Source organism: Lutra lutra, chromosome 1 (assembly GCF_902655055.1).
Source record: "Lutra lutra chromosome 1, mLutLut1.2, whole genome shotgun sequence".
In the NCBI taxonomy this organism is placed as follows: domain Eukaryota; kingdom Metazoa; phylum Chordata; class Mammalia; order Carnivora; family Mustelidae; genus Lutra; species Lutra lutra.
Window position 1 is genome coordinate 145,885,757 of NC_062278.1, and position 16,475 is coordinate 145,902,231.

General features: G+C 34.5%; 1 protein-coding gene across 13 annotated transcripts in view; it reads right to left on the reverse strand.

The window, feature by feature from the left end:
- SLC4A7 (solute carrier family 4 member 7) overlaps positions 1–16,475 on the reverse strand; it is a 112,951-nt gene that overhangs the window by 21,268 nt on the left and 75,208 nt on the right. For all 13 annotated transcript variants that reach the window (XM_047738618.1, XM_047738673.1, XM_047738634.1 and 10 more), the window contains 9 exons: positions 15,037–15,170; positions 13,372–13,617; positions 10,827–10,932; positions 8,443–8,604; positions 7,930–8,043; positions 5,316–5,477; positions 4,880–5,131; positions 1,995–2,063; positions 357–530 (listed from right to left, as the gene is read on the reverse strand). In XM_047738618.1, coding sequence (XP_047594574.1) covers positions 357–530; positions 1,995–2,063; positions 4,880–5,131; positions 5,316–5,477; positions 7,930–8,043; positions 8,443–8,604; positions 10,827–10,932; positions 13,372–13,617; positions 15,037–15,170 — 1,419 coding nt within the window. The remainder of the gene's footprint in view (positions 1–356; positions 531–1,994; positions 2,064–4,879; positions 5,132–5,315; positions 5,478–7,929; positions 8,044–8,442; positions 8,605–10,826; positions 10,933–13,371; positions 13,618–15,036; positions 15,171–16,475) is intronic.

A 16,475-nucleotide genomic window follows, 5' to 3' on the forward strand; every position in this document is an offset into this window, starting at 1 on the left:
CTGCTTTGCTTTTTTATATCTAATTATCATCTTTGTTCCATAAACGTCCTAAACTTTAAAGTTGTTTAAAAATACAAAACAACATTCTGTAGCCCAGGGACTAAAAAACAAACAAAAATGTGGAAAATAACAAACGAATTCAGTTTCTAAAGTGACTGGTTTAATAGCTACGAAAGGGCCAGTTCATATTTTGAAACACCTAAGGTACTTAAGGTGGGCTACTCCCTTTCTCAAATACAAATATTACTAGTATGTTATTATATTACTAAGAGGAAGGTAAAATACTGTTGAAACATAGAGTGTTATTAGTGACAAGGTATGAAAAAAATTTAAAAAAAATAAAAAAAAAGCCTTACCATCATGGGAAAAACTACCGCAGCAGCTGAAGCTTTTATCACCCACAAAAGAACCAGACAAGTGAGCTGAATGACTGTGAAAATATGGACTTTCCAGAGAGGCACATAACGAAGATATATCAGATCGGGCTGATGCTTAGCAGGCATTCCAAATAATTTTATACGGTCAAAAAACTACGTATTGAATGGAAAACAAAAGAAAGCAAGAAAAAGTTTTTAACAAAAGCATCATTTCTGCTACTTAGGAGATTATATACAACCTTAGAGTTTTGTGATTTAAACTGTAACTTCCTTAGTACGTTCTGATAGTACAGGAGAATACTGCAATACAGAACATCTGGACCTGAGGAGAGGGGCAAAAATTAAGGCAGCCATTCTAAATTCATGCGATTAATTTAATCAGAAAACTCAAACCAAAATGTCTTAAGTTGGGGGATTAAAATATTTAGATATGCTTATTTGCTATAATCAACTGCATAAGCCATTTACTTTCTTTGACCTTGTTTTCTAATATTTACAGTAAAAGAACAACAATTTCCAAGGTTCTTTCCAACTCTAACATTATCAATGCTACAAAATAGCCTTAAGTCACAATTATTAAAGTTCCTCCCAACGCAAAGGAAACTATGAGCAAATTCCTTGGTCTTTCTGAACTTTAGTTTCTTCATTTATAAACCAGGAGTAAGATCTCACAAAATTATAAAAGAAAGTTGTAAAAGAAAAAATAAAAAAATAAAGTGAGTTAATGAGATCATTTCTTGACCAGCGGGAGGGGAGATCCAAGACTACTGGGAAAAAAAAAAAAGATGCAATCTCTGTGAAGCCTTGCCAGCCTTAACTGGCAACATCAGACAATATGCTTTCCATGATAGGTGGTGGCCACGTGGTGCTAACAGTGCTTATGGAGCCAAATGTTTTACACAAAGAACTAAATAAATTTTATCAGGTTGTTTTCCAGGAATTATTATAAACAAGACAAACAGAGTAGGGAAATCACTGGGTTCTAACCTTGGCTCCATTGCTTACTTGATTAAGAACAGTCCATAAGTCCCTCTGTTTCTTAGTTGACAAAATTAGTATTTCTTCCTTTCCTGCCTAACAAAGTTGTTTTGCAAATCACAGAAAATAATTTGTGTATTAGGTTTATAACTGTAATGCACCGCACAAATGGCAAGTATTAACCATTCCAGTCCTCAACATCCCCCCTCTTACTATATCAGTCTTTATCAATAGTTATAAGGCCTTTCACTGGCTTCTATTAAAAAGAGGTCATGATCAACTAAGGGTTGTGGGGGAGGGCAGGGAGAAGGTGGTTGGGTTGTGGACATTGGGGAGGGTATGTAATATGGTGAGTGCTGTGAAGTGTGTAAACCTGGCGATTCACAGACCTGTACCCCTGGGGCTAATAATACATTATATGTTAATATAAAAAAAAAAAAGGTCATGATCTCATTCTTGAGGGGAAAAATGTGTAGTAAGCAATAATCACTTAGAAAATGTGGATTTGAAGTCATCAGCTAACCTGCCTCCCAGAATATCATCATTATAAATACATCACTACCATTATAAAAACAATCTTTGCAAATGTAAAATATGTTTTAAGTTTCTCTACAAAATTATTAACTACTTAAGACTTGCCTGGATTCCTTTTAATGAGGAAACTCCCATATAAAGGAAAACACCATACAGGACAGGCATTGGAATAAACTGTAAGTAAAAAGACCACAGTTAGAACCTATGCTACTAAAATAATTTCATAGCAATAAAATACACAAAAACACAGTAAGTACCTATGGAGGTAGAATTAAAAGATCTTTCAGTGATGAGACCTAACTTATATTCTATAAGAAAAATGCTAGTAAACAAGAGCCTCCTTGAAAAACTATCTTCTACATGTTTTCTTCATTAAACGGAAGAATGTCCAGTGGTTAAGAATGTGAGCACTATAATTAAGACTGCTTGGTTTAAAAAGCCAGTTAACCTCTTCTTGAGCCTTAACCTCTCTCTGCCATAATTTCCATAACAGATTGCATGAAGATTAAAGGATTTCAAATACTAAAATACTCAGAAAAGCACATGGTGCGTATCAATCATTCATAAAGCTTTAACCAGGAATTAAAATAAAAGCCTAATTAAAAAAATTTTTAAGGGCATTAGCCATTAATTTTGATATCACTACCATACAGTAACTATTATACAGTAGTACCATTTACTGATATAATAATTGAACTCCACTCCAAAAGAAAGTCCTTACTACTTTGGCAATTAGAGGGTTCCCAACTGCCTATCTACCATGCCTAGGCATCCTATGGGAAAGCCATTAACAGGCTCCATCCACCTACTCAAAAACAAGAAACAAGACCTAACAGCTACAGAGGAAAACCACATTCATTCTCTATGAACAAATGAACATGTCCTTCCTAGGAAAACCAGGAGGAAAAGGTACTACAGGAAGAGAAGAAAACAAGTTAAAAATCTAATAAATATCCTCAGGAAATTTTAGGAGAATATTTTACCCATAAAGCAACTTTAGAATGCTAGGAAAAATAATCAGAAAGAAAAAGCCTTCTAGATTTAAACATATAATTATCAAAATAATTAATTGTTATAATGATTTTGATGAGACCAAAGAGATCTTTAAAAAAAAAAAAAACAGGAAATTTTCATTAACAGTGAGGACATGGGATAGAAATATGAGAACATATTCAGAAGGTCTAATATCTGTAATAGGTAATAGGTGCTAAGAAAACTGACTGGGTCCTAAGGCTTGGGCAGTTATTCTTCAAGCAGCAACAGGAGCTTAGTGAAATAGGGTATATTTCTGCCTCCATGCAGGCAGATCAGATTGCTTAGTTCTCAGTGAACACATACGTATCATCATAATACTAATTATGTGTTCCCAGAGGGCTTACATTTTTATAATTTAACTTACAGAAAAAGCATGGACAGTTTAATTATAATTACAGCATAGAATGCAAATGTTGGTAACCATTACAATAAAACTAAAAACACAATCAACCAAAGGCAGGTGATGGAAGGAAGACTGGCTGGTGGACACATAAGTGTGCTAAATCCTCATAAAACATCCGACCTTACATGACAGGCTCCCAAGTTTTTTGGTCTCAGGACCCTTCTAGGTTCTTCAAAGATAAACTGAGGACATGCTCCCCAAATACTTTTGCTTCTGTGGACTCCCAAAGGTCATCCTTAGACTAAACTTTGAGAATCACTGTCTTAGGTAAAGAGACTCAGTGTAATAATAATGAAGCAAAAAATAAAATTATAAAAGCATGTAAAACTATAATGGTTCTAACTACCAATATAACTTTAAAAAATAAAGATGTTAAAAAGAATTTAACTCTGGAGAGTTGGTTCTGGAAAGCAACGGAAAATAGGAAGACTAACTTCTCATTTTAAGGCTTTTCTGATGTTCTATTTGAATTTCCTGCCTATATACAGTCAATGCTTAAAAAATTTAATTTAAAGGCAACCTTCCTTAGTAGGGGACAATATCCCCAAAAGAGTGCACTAAATCTTTCTCCTCTTTTGCCAAGTACTTCCAACAATACACTCACCACAATGCAGTAAATGCCCCTTTCCCTATCTGCTTCACCAACTAGACTGCCAAGTTCTGAAAAGCAGACAATAATATATCCTATTTATTATTATTTCCCCAGTCTTAACAGCAGAGTAAGTACTCAACAAATATCTGGTGAATTAGTCCGTTGCTAGAAAGTTTATGAGATGAAGGCCAAAGAAGTCTAGCATACAACTTTAATTTTTTTAGTTAATATAGTAACATATATACATACTCCAAGTTTCTTCCCCAATATATAAATGTACCTAGCTCTTTGCTTAATAGTTTTTTTTGCAATAACTAAAACACCAAAGGAAAAAAATGGAGTAGAGCTCTTCCCACGATGAACTAAAATCTCAGATTATATACTTAGCTACATTCGCTATATTTTTTAATCACTAGATCCATTAGGATATGTATAGTAAATACCAGATGTAACTAAAATATATTTAACATAAAGTTAAAGTTCTTGCATTAAACGTAGTTCTTGCATTCTTCATTTACAGTAGCTGTGCTTATTTTCTAATGAGCGCTACTACCTTTACTTCATTTAGCTGATCAGAAATAATACATTTATTTAATTAATAGCAATTATTTTCACATTTTGGTCAAATAATTATATCAACCATATTTCACTATTACTTTCTCTAAGATGCCTATAAAATCCTCTGGGTATATTCTTCTTTTAGATCATAACAAAGCCATGGATTAACTCCTTCCAAAACTCTATAGTCTTTAATACTATCCTTTTATAATATTTCTAAAATGGACACATCTAACACTGAAATGCCTCCTATATTAAACACCATTTATCAGAATATTATTTTCCAAGTAAATTCCAGGAAATGAAAACTAATTTTAGATATTTTCATGTTTCATTTTCATACAAGCAAGTATAATTTTATGACAAAAAAGATTTTAAAATATTGCAGTAAAGAGATTTTACCTTTAGTACTGAAGTCATGAACACAGACAGGCCCATCAGAATAAAAATCATGAGCCCTGTAACTCGCTGTTCACGAATTCCCAAAAACTTGGGTTGCTCCCCAGGAGCAGAACATTCAGATTCAACTTTCAAGCTGTTGACATGACTTATTGACAACACTGTTGCAGCCACAAACCATGGAAGTCCCATGATAGAGCAAACTCCCAACATAACACCAACCATGAGCAAATCAAGGTGATAGCCAGCTCCCTTCTGAAAAGTGAAATGACATGAATATTTATTAGTCAAAACTGTTCTTTTAGATTAAAATACTACATTACTTTATACACAGGGAAGAAATTAATTTTCATCTCACACATTTTAATGTTCTAGTCATTATGAAAATATCTCAAACTCTTTAAGAAATTACAGACCCGAGGCAAAGTTTTAGAATTACCTTCAATTTGTGCTCCTTTCTGTTTATGATTACAGCCGTAATTTGCTGGTCCATAAAGATGAGAATGGTACAAAGCAGAGCTGGAATGGCAGCTATTAATAAAGTCCACCACGGGTTCTCTCCCAATGGGCTTATGATCCAGCCCCTACTTGGATCAGTGGGCTGTTAGAAAATTAAAGATAAAAAGACGTTTCTTCCTACTGCACAAAATTTCTGCAACATGGGTTGTGTCTATTCCAAGAAATTCCAAGGGGTTAAAAAGAACTAGATTAAATCTTGGAATGTGTAGTGAATTATCTGCAAAGATAGCTACAAGAATGCTTCCCATCCCTTGATGCAGGTCACTTGGCCATGTAGTCAATCTTTCCATCTACAGGAGGAATCCATTTCCTCCCCTTGGACCTAGGATGTCCTTATGGTTTACTTCAGCCAACAGAATAAAGCCAAAGTGACACTGTGTGACCTCTGAGTCTTGATCTCAAGGGACCTTGCAGTTTCTCTAACCCTCTTGGAACCCAGAGATTAAGTTGTTGAGTAAGCCTGGATAAGCCTTCTTGAGGATAAGATACAATATGGTGAGAGAGAGAAAGGAGCCAATTACCCCAGCTGCTTTAGCCATCTGATCTGAGCTCCCAGACATGGGAATGAAGACATACTGCCACCATCAAAGCAATGGATGACTGCAGCCACACAGAAAGATCCCAAGCCACGAGACCAGACCAGTACCAGGCTAAGCTTAGTACCAAATGCCACCGATTTATGAACAAATAAGGTGTTGCTGTTTTATAGGCTTTAGATTTGGGAGGTTTATTATAGACAAATAGGTAAATGAAGCAGAGTGTCATTTCAACATGCTCCTAACCTACTTCAAATAAAGTGAGGTCAATCTACCTACTAGATCAACTCCTAAACTAAACTGCTTTGAAGATCCTGCAGACTAGTGATCTTGGCAGGGTCAGTGCTAAAGGGTCAGAGGCAAGGTCAGAACTGGGCCTCAGGACATACTTTTCCAAAGATCTGGCAATTTATCAGACTCAAATACATTCCAATGCTGTAATATAAAATTTGTTTTGTAACAAAACATTTTAAAAGATCCTATGAGGTCAGTATTCTTGGAAGGCACGGAATATATTGAAATCTAAACATGTTTTCATTACCTGAACTTCATTTTAAGCCTGTTTTTTCATCACAAAAACATGTTAATACAAAAGGAACATTAAGTATTTTCAAATGCAGGTATTCCAATTTTCCCACACCGATACACATTAAGCTGTTTGATATAAAAATTCTACATGAATAAAAATATTTTATGTATACAATGCAAAGTTCTTAAGTGTTCCTTGATTTATTTCCCCAAATATATCTTATGCCCCTTGAAATCAGTTTGCTACTTAAAAGCTAGATCAATAAACGATTAACAAAAATATATTTAGGAATGAAAATAATGAACAGGGCCCAGGATTAAAGGAAATTACATCAATATTTTGAACAAGTATTAATTTATAGTTTCATTTGGAAAAAGACTTGGTTTAAAAAAAAAAAAAAAGACTTTCATATAGTCATCTTTTAATGGCCAAAAATCTTTAGAGGCTCAGTATCTGTGCTTTCAAACAAAGGTATCCAAATTTTATTATATACTTCCAGCAATAAAACAATAATTTTTTTTAATATAATTGAGTGTACCCGATGGCTCTATACACATTTATGTTAGGTTACTAATGGTTTTCCATATAGTAAAATTCATATAGTAAGTATTACAAAGCTAAATTTTTCTTATTTTTAAATAAAAATCTAAGTAGACCTTCTTTATAATTTTAGTGGATCATTTTCCACCCGTGCACTCTACTTTGGAGACTATTGGTTTTAAAAATAATTTTTCCCCAGTGAGAAATAAAACAGACTAAAATTATATTCACTTTATTCCTTATTTTTAATCCCCTTTAGACCTTCTGTTTTTAAAATAAGTCATATAATTTGCTATAAAGATAAACATAACCAGTGACACAAATACTCAACTATAAGAAATTCCAGAAACTATTCAAAAGCTATCAACTCCTACTTAAAAGGGAAAACAATTTTTGAATGTATGTTATGCATATGCTATATTATGCACAACATAGCTATAGGCTACTGATGAATGCAAAGGGTTCATGGATGGTCACATAGGTATCATTCTTCTTGTGGAAGAATACGCTTAATTCTCTCCTCATTCTGCTAGAAAATGAGACATGGAGAATTCCATTTATTGTCATATAACACTACCCTACTAATAACTAGGATCTCCTTGTTACAATTCTAAATTCAAGTTTGAGTCACTTCCTTATGAAGGAATAAAAAATGTTTCTTTTACCTGGAAAATACATCATGAACTCCAGCTACAACAGCAGGGTCAAATTTTTTTAAATGACTCCCAAGTACCATGGGTATTTTCATTCACTATCCCTGATAGGACTAACTTTGATACCTTATTGCTTACTTCCTAAATAGGTTCACTTGTCTCTTCATATCTTGTCACCTTTTATGTATGTGAGAAATATATATTTCTATAAAGTGTCTAATTTTAAAATAGTTTGGTATTCCCAAGTAACAAATAACCAAATATTTTAATTCTTACCTCGAATTTTTCAGGAACATGAAGTTTAGGAGATGGAACTCCTACAAGGTAGTCAATTGCAACCATTATTACTATTGTGAGAAATACAGCAAAGTCACTGATTGTCGATCGCACCTATATTAAAGGAATTATGTTAAAATAAACACAGAGAAACTATGTGTCTTTTCTAAATAATTCTCATTAAAATTAAAATATGCCACTAGAAAGTGTGAATAAGGTTTTTAATTAGTGACATGCCCATGAAATACATTTATATCTAATATCTTTTCAAAAAGAGACAAAACACATTTCACAACTAACATACTACTACCGTCCCATTCCTCATGGTACCATTATCTTCCTACTGTTAGTTCAGAAATGTGATATACATTTTTCACTATAAATAAGTTCTTTACCACTATTTGATATCAAGTATTAACCCCAAACAATGTATTACTGTTCTGAAAAAAACCAAGGTAACAAAAACTAAAAACATGAATACTATCAGGACTCCCAAAACTACACCCCAATTACCTTAGTAGGAAAATACCGCTTGGTCTTAAACTGCTTGAGGAATGAAGACAGAAAAAATGTTGTGAAAAATAAGATGACACACCAAAAGAGCACATCTGGAATATAAGGGCCATGAAGACTACAAGCTGATCCTACAAATACACCATGAAAGGTTCTACATTCCTGGGGAAAAAGGAGGAAAAAAAATAGAAAAAGGAGAAAATGAAGAAGAGTCTCAGGTATCTAATAAATTATCAATGAACTCCACTGACTCAAAGATCCTAGTGACTGAAGACATGCCATTATTTTATATTTCACTTAGAAAGAAAAAATACTGCCAAGTCAACTTTAACACATCATCAACTATAAAATATACTCTGGGTTCAGAGATGTTACAGTTTGAAAAACATGTGTATCTTAAGTCACTGAACTGAAATACAGTGTTTTGCCAAGTTATACCCCACAATCCTTTCAATTCCATATTCCCTTTAGTGAATGTCTAGGAGTGAATAGTAATTCCCACATATATTGTATGCATTCTTGCTGCTCCACAATTTTACTATCTTTTCTTTATTTCCAAACAAGTTGCTTGAAACAAAAGCAACCAACAGAAAATTGCTACTGCATCTACTTACAATGCTGAATAAGGAATGGCTACAGTGCTAAATTCAAATCAGGAATAAAAACTGGGTGGCTTTTCTGACTTAACTGAAAACCATGGGTTTGAAGCATGAGACTAGTTGCAGCAGAGCAATCATTCGAATAGTAATTCTATTTTTAAAAAATCTTCATCAATTATATGGAATAATATAATGTAATTTTCTATTGACCTAATTTTCCTCTTGGAGAAAAAGTACTGAAAGGCAACCAGAGATTAACAATGATACATATCACTAATGTTACTTATATTCTAAGGAGACTCATTTTAACAAACACAACTCAGGTTTACCAAGAGAGAAAGAGTCAAAGTTTCCATTATTCTTAATTTCTAATTGCTGAGATTAGTATAGCTACAGATTTACATCGTGGATCACAAAAATAAAAGCTGTAAGTATAAAAAACCAACAAAAACAAAAACTGTGGGCCTTTTGAATATCAAGAAAACAAACACAGAAGACCTTTATCTGTAGTATCAAGACCTCCTATTCACCACGGTATGAGGTCTCTTTTAACAGATAACTCTCATTTGAGCACCTCTATTAACTCTTTTGTAGCAAAACTGACTTTTTAATAAAACAGTGAAGCATTAATCTAGGTTGATTACTGATCTATAAATATGTTCTAAATAAGCACTGTCCTACAGAACTTTCTGTGCTGATGGAAATGTTCTATATCTCCACTGTCCAATGTAGCAGCCACACGAACTGACTGAGCTCTTGAAACATGGCTAGTGCAACTGAGAACTGAACTTCTAATTAATTGTATTTAATTAATTAATTAATTAAATTAATTAGAAGTTCAGTAATTAAATTAATTAATTAATTGGTTTAAATTTAGACACATTTGGCCAATGGCTACTGTAGTGGACCATACAGACTTAAATTATTAGTGAGATAAAATTGCAGATGGCACCCTTCCAATTATATATCGATACCCTTCCAATAATATAACTATATCTTTAGTGAGAAAACAATGACCTATAATCTTTTATATGATATAAAAAGCACCAGAGAAGCTCAAGAGCTCTTGATTTTAATTGATATTGCCAGAATCACTTTAATACCTTAATCACTTTAATCACCTTAATACCAAAGCCCAGTCTGGGAAGTGCCCTGAACAGATACTCTATGGCCAAAACAACATTATAAGAACATTTGGTAGTATTCAGTACACAGTAGGTGCTCATTACATGTTTTTGTCCTGTTTCCCTTTTTAGGTGCTTAAGTTACACTAGTTTCTACAGGCTAGACTACAGAGTAGACTACTAAGCCACAGTTAAACCAAGTTCAGTTTGGTATCGAGGACATTAGGAAAGGATTCGTGATCTTCTAAATAAGCTGTTCATGGAGGATATAAACTGATACACAGAGAACAGAACAATGGATGTGGACTGTTCTATCAACCCCAGTATATTCAACCACAGTCCTAGTAAACACTTTCTTTGAATTTATCAATCTACAATCTACATGGAGTTAGAAACCAGAAGTATATTCACACTTTTTAATTAATTAAATCTTAGAAGTCACATTTAGTTCATTTTTATCCCCCTTACCAGGTTCATTCTTTCCAGCCTACACTTTTCACCACATAATGCATAAACATGTGGTAACTCCTGTCTGTCAGCACAACACTACACTCTGAAAACACACCATACCTACTGATCAAGAGGAAAATGTAGGTCACTCATAAAAAGCTAAAGAACTAGGTTAATGTTTGCAAAATCTTTTATTTTATAATGTACTCACAGAAACAGTGAGATTCCCCCAGAAAATATCATCTGCTGTTAAATTCTTTTCCTTCCATATTTTTAGAGTTTCATTGCTAGGTTTAGGAGGTTCAACACATACACATCTGAGAAATAAGAACAGGATAAATTTTAAGGGTCCTGCATTTCATGTTTACATTTTATTAAATCAATCACACAATGTGGTAGCTTTTCGTTGCTGTTGTTAGATCTTATTTATTTGAGAGAGAGCACACGTGCATGTGTTGGGGCGAGGGGCAATCGGAGAGGGAGGAGCAGATTCCCCACTGAGCAGGGAACCCAGTCATGGGGTTAGATTCAAGACCCTGAGATCAGGACCTGAGCTGAAGGCAGAAGCTTAAAACACTGAGCCACCCAGGTGCCCCTGTGGTAGCTTTTAATTAAACTTTTTTCCCATGCTGCAATGCATGGAGACTAAAAAGTGAAAACACATCAGAAACAATGGAAGGGAAAAAGATTTGGCCTATGTATATAAAAACATAATTAATATACAAATATCAATACAATGATATTTTACAGAGTACCTTAATGAAACCCGTGACATATATCCCTTGGGGAGGGATACTATTTTCTTTAAAAATATGACAAGATACCACCATGTTTAGCAAGGTTACTGTCCACTAAATCTTACCTACTTAACCCTCAAGGGAGCTGTTCTGCCTCCCGACCCACACATACACAAAACACACAGATTCCCAATAAAGCGATACTCCTATTAATGCTTTGTACTCTGACAAGCCCTGCCTACTCATGTTCATCCTTCACTGATCTTAGGATTCATTCTTACAGAAATAAAGTAACATGATTTTTCACCAGGACAGGATTAGGAAGGTCATAAGGAGATCAAAGAGTTCAGTTTATATCCAGAACTATCTCATCTAAAGATAAGCTAGAAGCACACACAAAGAAATCTCTAAATGTGAATTTTAAAAAGAAAAAGAAAAAAATAATAAAAAATAAAAAGAAGAAACACACAGAAATATTCCCAGTTAGATTATGAGCTGTTCTGAACACAGGCAAGAGGCTGGACTTTGGATTCATTCCATGCTCTATCATTTACTAGCTGACTCAAGGCAGGTTTTAACCTCCATGAGGTTCAGTTTCTTCATATGCAAAAGGGGCTATGATACGAATAATCAAGTCACATGTGATATGAATTATGCAACACTGCTAACACAGTACCTGGAAATGCTCACAGGATGTCAGCTGACCAAATCATGATCACATGTAACTACTCAGTTAACTAGAAGCAAATACTGTTTTGATAGGCTGGCACTAGCTATAAAAGCCATGCTTCATAAAGACCAAAGGAACAGGAAAGAGGAAAAAACCAAGAATAACACTTAAAAAATTAACTAGTTTAAGAGCAAAGATGATAGCACAAAACAGAGTTGGCATAAGAGTGTCTCTCTTCTCCTCAAATAGGTCAATGTCTCATAGAAATTTTCATACCCCTCCCTACCCTGTCTATCAAAGTTGAGTATGCAAGGAAGGGATGGAGGGAAAGGGGAGAACACAGGGATTTGAGACTTGAGTAGGCAGAAGGAGGGAATTGTACCCTTGTTTGTTGGTGACCACTTTCTCCATATAAGTCAATCAAATCCAGGATCACATTTATACCAAGCATGACTGCTCAAAACAGCAAATATAGGTCTCTATCTACCTAGATACATTTAATTTTAACAACCTATTTGACTTTACTGAATATATTTGGCAACCATTTGTAACTATTATAATTACTTTTCAAATCTTATTTTATTCTAGAGTCTTTAAATATTTTCAATTCATGATTTTCTTATCACAAGTACTACACCAAATATTGCATATGAGAGTATACTGAAATTATACTTTAAAATAAATATTATCAGACTTCAAATAAAAATTATCAGACTTAAAAATGTTAATGAAAATGCAATATGCGAAAAATGTAAGAAACAGAGGAATACCCGGGTGACTCAGTTGGTTAAGCGTCTGCCTTCGGCTCAGGTCATGCTCCCAGAGTCCTGGGATGGAACCCTGCCTCAGGCTCCCTGCTCAGCGAGGAACCTGTTTCTCCCTCTCCTTCCCATTTATGCTCTCTCCATCCATCTATCTCTCTCCCAAAAAAATAAATAAAATCTTAATATATATAAAAAAGAAAAAGAAAAATATAAGAAATATTACATCCTACTTCAGGATTTGGCTAAAGAATACAAGATCTAATATAATTGCCTGATTCAAATAGATGGTGGTTACCAATTAAATTTAAATTGACTGATTCAATTCAAACAGAAGACCAAAAATACACACACTTGAATAAGTTGTTTCAGGGAATAAAAATGATTGAATTTGTTCAACTGTATCTACATTCATGGAGTGCTCTGGTAAAATCTCATCTGTAACAAACAAGTCAACCTCCATATAGCTAGTTGGGTAGTTACAGCTAGATATACAATGAGCATCACAATGCAAAAAAATTCATTTTTTTGGCTCAGACATCTCTGCAAAAATACATTTTAATACTGGGGAAAACGGAATACACTTACGAGTAGTGGGTCAGTTCATCTAAATTGTTGTGCATATTAAATGCATATATTTCTCCTAAATGAAAGAGCTTCTCCAAAGCCTCATAGATGAATATGATGCAAATTAGAGCCGCAAAAGCCTCCTCTGTGAATCGAGTAATATAACACACAAGGCTGCTCGCATCTGTTGCAACCAGAACAATGCACAAGAAAGAAGTCCACAGACCAATACTGGTTCTTAACGACAGATAGGAAAGCTGATAATCTCTGTTTAGGGAAAAAACATGGACATGATCAACATACACACATGGCAATGGATATCTTTAATTAAAATTTCATAACAGGCAATAAAAAGAGTATGGAAACATAAGATCCCTTTAAAAAGAGCAAATTACCGGATAAAAATAACAAATAAAGAAAGCTGTCTGTACGTTTCTGCTATAACTGAAGATTACAAAATTATAATGATTATATTTTACCTATACAAAAGATTTACAGTGAAAGTCTACCAGGTAATTAACATTCCAAAACCAAAGACCTCACTTTGAAATCAGTTCTAAGGAGTAAATGACAGATGTACATTCTATAGGACAACTGGATGTGACTCTCTGAAGACCCAGAAACTCTGTCAACATGGTAACCACATCCCTGTCCCCTTCACCACCACCACCAATACCATCCCTCCTGCCACCAGTGTCACTGCAGGAAGTGATTTCATTTTTTAAACTCCGTGTCAAGTAAGAAATTACTTTAAGACCACAGGGTCCAGAAGACTTCAGGACACTGCATTCCCTCTTAGTCTATGTACTTAGTATGCCAGATTGGAATCAAAATCAGCTTGTTCAGTGAAGAAAGAATCAGAACGAGATGAGTTAGATGAATCAAATATTTAATAATTTAATTTAATTTAAGTTGTTTCAGGCTAAAATATTCAACTACACTTGTCTCACAAAAGGAACAGTACTGGCCATGTCAAATTCCAAGTCTACCAGCTATATAGTACCATGCACTGATTCCCATTGTGAATGACCCGGCCAGTGGAGACTGACAACACAACAGATAGCTATGGCTGTCTGATTGATAAGGCCTGATAAAGTCATCTTTAGCCTCCAAGATAACCTCTTTTTAAAATTCCTTTGTACGGGGTGCCTGGGTGGCTCAGTGGGTTGGGCCGCTGCCTTCGGCTCAGGTCATGATCTCAGAGTCCTGGGATCGAGCCCCGCATGGGGCTCTCTGCTCAGCAGGGAGCCTGCTTCCTCCTCTCTCTCTGCCTGCCTCTCTGCCTGCTTGTGATCTCTCTGTCAAATAAATAAATAAAATCTTTAAAAAAAAAAATAAATAAAATAAAATAAAATAAAATTCCTTTGTACGACCAACATACCAACTAAGCAACAATCAGTTTAACACTTTCTTAGTGGGTTGAAATTTGCTAGAACATAAGATTCTTACTGCCCAAGTGATTTGTTGACCAGGACTCAAATCCACTGATTTTATACTCAAGGTGACTGGGGTAGGAATGATAGTAGGGACCAGAGTAGGGTCAACTACATGGTAGCCCCAAAATGCTGAAAAAATATATATTGATCAGGTCCTCTTTTTCAGCTACTAAATACATAAAGTACCTTTAACTAAAGTTAATAAACAATGTAATTATACACATATGATAAGTAAATAACAATTACGTACCTGCAGAATTTAAATAAAATTTTTTCAAACACTAAAACTGGACCTGTGCTCCCCAATATTGTTAGAGGTTGCCCAGCAAACAACGAATAGGCAATCCCAGTTAATGATGCTCCAAAAAGAGACTCTATTGCACTCTGTTTAAGGAAAAAAGAAATGAATAGAAGTAATACATCATAAACCTATCTCTAACCTACTAAAATATATACATATAAGACATCTGGAAAATAAAAATACTAATCAAGCAGTTAAAAATATAAAGCAGACACAACTTTTAAGTCAAATTTAAATTTTAAATATGGAAAATTACAAATACATTTTAAATACATAGGGAAAACTGCTTTGTTTTCATATTAAAAGTGAACTTTTACAATCAACCTTTATTCAAAACATATTATTGTGGGAGGCCAGGAGGGAGGAGTAAGTGGAAGAGAGATAGAGAGATTTTAACTCTATCTATAGGTATTTCATTTTTTAAGTTTGTGGGGAGTACAAAGACGTTTGTTATTCTGGATGTTTTTGTTATGTCTGAAATAGTTCGCTTAAAAAAAACAGAAAACATTAAATATTCCATATGGTGTGCACAAAAACACTTTCAAGTAAATAAATCAGAAATTAACAACTGATGCTATCGTTCTCAAAATGATTTCTAAAAAGCAATTTTCTACACATTTTAAAGAAATTCATCTTATATGATGGGCTTAACTAACAGATATCAAAAATAAAATGCTTTTATCCTAAAATAGATGGAAAATCTCTTTAAAAAACTCACAGCAACCACTAAATGAAGAGGTGGTTAAAAAAGATAAAATAAGAAAATGAAAGCCTCAGGAGAGCTTAACTTAAAGCGAGCATTTCGTTTCTGTACCACTACCAACATTACCTTCTAACTGATTAGGTTATTAGACAGTAAGGGGTACAGCCTATGCCACTAGACAGAGGGGAGGGATCAGAGAGAGAAGAGCAGTTTACCATTTACAAACATCAAGGTCAACTGGAAGGCACTCTCAAGAGAGGAAAAGCCCGTCGTTGGTAAGGCAAGGAAAAGCAGCTCATGAGAAACACCCCTCCTGGACCTGGCAGGCAGCAGAGCAGCAGGCAAGAGCGGGCTTCAGAACCAGACTGGAGCAGGAGACCCATTTCTACTAGACTTTAAGCCATAGCCGTATCTCAAACGTTTCAAGCCCAACCTTTCTCTTTTTTAAATAGGAGTGACCAAAGCCAAGAGAACTTAAGGAAGCCGTGTTTGGGCAAACACCTAGCAAGCTTACAGGCTGCCATACGAAGGCACTCAATAAATGGCAGTAAATCTCATCATCAGAAATAACAATGTCTTCCAAAATCAAAATCACAAAAATAATAGTATGCAGTAAAAGCATTACTCAACTATTACTATAAAAATAGGATCAAACTCACATATTTTTGGCAAGACAAAGTGTCCA